Raw genomic sequence first — 4395 nt, forward strand, 5'->3', positions numbered from 1 at the left:
TAGATAGATAGATAGATAGATAGATAGATAGATAGATAGATAGATAGATAGATAGATAGATAGATAGATAGATAGATAGATAGATAGATAGATAGTTTATTAGTCTCCCATTGGAGAAATAGAAATTTGTCTTGAAAGCAGGGGCCAAAAACTGCAGTACAACAATAAAAAGGACATAACAATAAAAACAGCAACAACAACAGCAAAAGTACATAAAACCACAAATGTCAGATCAGCAGTACATCCTCAATACATCCTCTACATGCTACTCTTGGTCATCGTCTGGTCCTCCTGTTGCTCTGTCCAGTCCCCGCTAGTCTGCCATTTCTCAAGTTAATAGAGAGAGGTACAAATGAATGTTTCAGTATTTGCAAAGGGGGACCCTGAACCTTCTTCCAGAGTTCTTAAGAACATATTCTGATGCGAGCACATGAGACCCATCAGACAAGATGTTCTCAGCATGCCTCATGGTAGCCTGCTCAGAGGAGCTGTGGAGAGGATAGGTCCGGAGTGTTGATAATCTTGGTTGCCATCTTCACCAGACTTTGAATTTGAGTTTTTAATTTAATAGTAAGATTTCAAAACCATCCAGTGATGCCATATCTAAGAATAGACTCGATGGTTGTGCTATGTGAACTTATTCTGTGTTCATATGAATTTTGAAATCAACAGACTAAAACATGAAGATGCTCCTCTTAAAGGGTAAAAAATGAGATGTCAAATTAACTGTAAAGTAGCCATTTTCTTTCTACTCTGATAACTTGAGCTCATGCATGCAAAACACAACCCACACTATAAAGTCATCTTTGCTTTTAAGATGAGAACTTAATCAGGAGGAAACAAAAAAGGGGAACAGAAAGAAACTGTAGAGAGTTTTGTTACAGATGGGTACCAGTCTTTTTACAGCCTTTGAACATTTTAACTGCAAAGAAATGGAAATTAAACAAAATTTGGTTGACTTAAAATGGTACAAAATATTTTGTTTGTATCTTTAATTGTAGTGATCTGTGTTTCTGTGTATTTATTTCTTGGTTTTTCTGTGTCCTGTCCTCCCTGTTGATTGATCCCAGCTGTTATAGTTCCCTGATTACTATCCCTTTGTATTTAAACCCTCCTGTGAAATCTTTTCTTTCCAGGCAGCATTTTGAAACAGTGATCCACGCTTTTATTTACACTCGATTGGATTACTGTAACGCACTATATCTGGGAGTCAATCAGTCGCTGCTCTCACGTCTGCAGCTGGTTCAGAACGCTGCTGCACGACTTTTGACAGGAACTCGAAAGAGGGAGCATGTGACCCTGTCCTGGCCTCACTTCACTGGCTGCCTGTATATTTTAGGATTCATTTTAAAATTATTATGTTTGTTTTTAAATCACTACATAATCTTGCCCCGGCTTACCTCTCTGAGCTTCTTGACCCCTACGTACCCTATCGGTCTCTCAGGTCAGCAGATCAGCTGCTCTTGGAGGTACCAAGATCCAGAAGGAAGCTCAGAGGGGACAGGGCTTTCTCTGTCATTGGCCCAAAAGTTATGGAACGACTTGCCTTTGCAGGTCAGAGAGGCCCCTTCACTGTCCACTTTTAAAGTTCGTCTTAAAACCCATTTATTTTACTTGGCTTTTAACACCAGCAGGATCTAGTTTTAAATTGTATGTTTTTGTTTGTAAACTGTAAGATTTTATTTTTTTATTATGTTGCGTTTTAATGTACAGCACTTTTTTAATGTACAGCACTTTGTATCACTTTGTAACAGCCACAGCTGTTTTAAAGTGCTTTATAAATAAAGTTGGTTTGGTTTGGTCTGTTGTCTTTGCCTCCTGTTGGTTCCTACTCTATTGTACGTATATTGTTACTTTATGGACTCATCACTAAACACTTTCTAATGTCTGCCTGGGCCTACGAGCATATTCCTCACCACAAACAATATCACATCATGACATTAATGATAAGTTGTTTTAATAAATCATACTAATGCATCTCATTTGTTTCTTTCAGATACCTTTACATCAAGATGTTTTGGTTTAGACATTTGCTCCTGCACCTCTGGTTTTTGGGTACTTTGGTTTTCTTCTTTTGAATGGTGTAATACATACCATCTTAATTTGATGCAACTGATTAATTTTTACTTCCATAATTTTGACTTACAACTACTTTTCTCTTGCAGGATGTCTTTACTTGGCAACACAAGCTTGGCGCGTTGACATGCCAAGAAATATCAAAGGATTGTTGAATTCCTGCCTCGTTATCCCTTGTAGCTTTRACTACMATMRGWATCCACCTAMARRWRMRRACAGAGTTGTTTGGTACCAGTATGTGAGCAGGGGATATCCTTTGGTTTATGATAATTGGTACCCTAGAGATGTAATTGAAATGTATAGAGGAAGAACCCATGTATACACTTCCACATATAAAAAATCATGCACTCTAGWGATTRAACRTGTGAACTGGAACGACCACAGACAAAAGCTTTATCCTTGGGTGGATCCAGAAAATGTTKGGAAAAGCACAYACGCATTCTATGACACAACTGTAACAATTGAAGTAATTGGTATGTTTGTTTTGGGTTTTTTGCCTTGAACATCAGTTCATTAGTATGTCGTTGAAAAAGTTTTTTAAGTTTTTACATTTCCTTTGTAGGACAGCCACARCCACCACAGATTATGATCTTCGGTGAAAGAAAAGTTGGAAATTCTGTAACAGTGCAATGTTCTGCTCGACACACATGCTCCACCCGTCCACCAACTCTTAGCTTCAACATCGCAATGAAAGACAACAAAGTTACCCACACTGAGCTATCTGAGGGCACTTCTAAAACTACTTTAACAGCTACTTTAGTCTTAGAGAGAGACTTTCAAGTTGTTGAGTGCACTGTCAAGCACCCAGGTGGTAAAACGGCAACAACATCTGAAACCTTAACTGCACAATGTGAGTGATAACTCTCAAGATCAAAATCAGCATCGCCTTTTTCCTTAGGTTGTCTGTCTGGATAAGCTTTAACCATCCTTTTGTTCTTTGTGCTTTTAGGCTCCATTTTCCCACTGAGCATTAGCTCTATGTCATCTGAATATCTAGAAGGAGTTGCAAGCCAGGTAACATGTGAAGCTTCATACACTTGCTCCAACAATACACCAGTTCTCACATGGAACTACGCTAACATGCCAGTTACCGGAGATATTAAATCCTCTGGGAGTTTGAGGGAAACTGTTTCCACATTGACATTTACAGCATCAGCTAAAGACAATGGAAACTATCTGACATGTTCTGCAAGATTTCCTGGAGGACAGACCGAGCAGAAGAGCACGACCATACGGGTAAAACGTGAGTGACAATCATAGTTAAAATTAATACTTCTTGTGAAAGTACTTCTTTCACAAGAAAGAAGTACTTTTGAAGTACTTGTTGAAAGGTTACTTGTAAGTTAATTTTGTCTTATTTCAAGTGTATTAAGATACTAGCAGTAGAAACTAGACCACAAATACTTGGTAGGATTTTGTGTTTTTGCAGTGAAGGCATTTGAGCCCTGTAAGTCACGATTTAGGAGTTAAGGTGACTTTATTTTTCCGCCACTCTAGTTAGTTGGAAAATACCACCAGAGAACAAATATCTGAAGAAAGACAACAAATAATACTATTAGAAATACAATATTAAAATGTAGACATCTATGGTCTGTCCAGGGCAAATCAGTTCAAATTAGGCTTAAACTAATGTAGTCCATCAAAGATTTGTACCGTTTTGTTTTTATGTGTTTTACAGGAAACATGCTCAATCTGGATTGGTCTTTCACTACTCCAGGAAGCGTAACAGGAATGAAAGGGTCATGTGTCATCATTCCTTGCAAGTTTTCCTATCGCAAAGCCCAACCAAATGGCCTCCAAGTTGTCTGGTACTTGTACCAAAGTAATGGACGTGCAGACGTATTCAACCAAAAACAGTCAAATATTTTAAGCAGATATAAAGGGATAACACATTTGGCTGGCTCTGTGTCAGACAGCAATTGTAGTCTTAAAATAGATCGGCTGGATATGTCTCACAATGAGGATAAACTCTATCCATGGGTTGATATCAACCCAATTACCTCCTACCATGCACAGGGACACTCATTTTTGGATAAAAGCACCAAAATTATGGTTTCAGGTAAGAACATATATATGTTTATGTATATCCTTTTCATGCATTAAGTATGATCCTTTGTGTTAGGATTTTTTTCCAAATTTCTTTTGATTTTCTTAAGGCATAAAAAAGGTAGGAATCATTTTTTTTGTAAATACATTTTTTTTTTTTTTTTTTTTTTTTTTTTTTTTAGGTGATTAATTGTAATTTTCTCCAAATACAAAGTTGTTATTTGAAAAATAGATCAGTTGTTCTTTAGGAGTTATCTGATGTCACAATATTTT

At 37.2% G+C, this 4395-nt stretch overlaps 1 protein-coding gene and 1 long non-coding RNA gene across 2 annotated transcripts in view; both read left to right on the plus strand.

The window, feature by feature from the left end:
- LOC103478491 (uncharacterized) overlaps window positions 1-2270 on the plus strand; it is a 7043-nt gene extending 4773 nt beyond the window's left edge. The window contains exons 2-3 of the long non-coding RNA XR_535810.2: window positions 1997-2055; window positions 2166-2270. This is a non-coding gene — a long non-coding RNA (uncharacterized LOC103478491). The remainder of the gene's footprint in view (window positions 1-1996; window positions 2056-2165) is intronic.
- A 32-nt stretch (window positions 2271-2302) lies between these two features.
- Window positions 2303-4219, plus strand: LOC108167011 (uncharacterized). The gene is made up of 4 exons (XM_017309367.1): window positions 2303-2549; window positions 2639-2926; window positions 3026-3319; window positions 3755-4219. The coding sequence occupies exons 1-4, from the start codon at window positions 2372-2374 to the stop codon at window positions 4177-4179; spliced, it is 1185 nt and encodes a 394-aa protein (XP_017164856.1). The 5' UTR covers window positions 2303-2371; the 3' UTR covers window positions 4180-4219.
- Window positions 4220-4395: the final 176 nt, after the last annotated feature.

The sequence above is a fragment of the Poecilia reticulata genome, linkage group LG16 (genome assembly GCF_000633615.1).
Source record: "Poecilia reticulata strain Guanapo linkage group LG16, Guppy_female_1.0+MT, whole genome shotgun sequence".
NCBI classification, from domain to species: domain Eukaryota; kingdom Metazoa; phylum Chordata; class Actinopteri; order Cyprinodontiformes; family Poeciliidae; genus Poecilia; species Poecilia reticulata.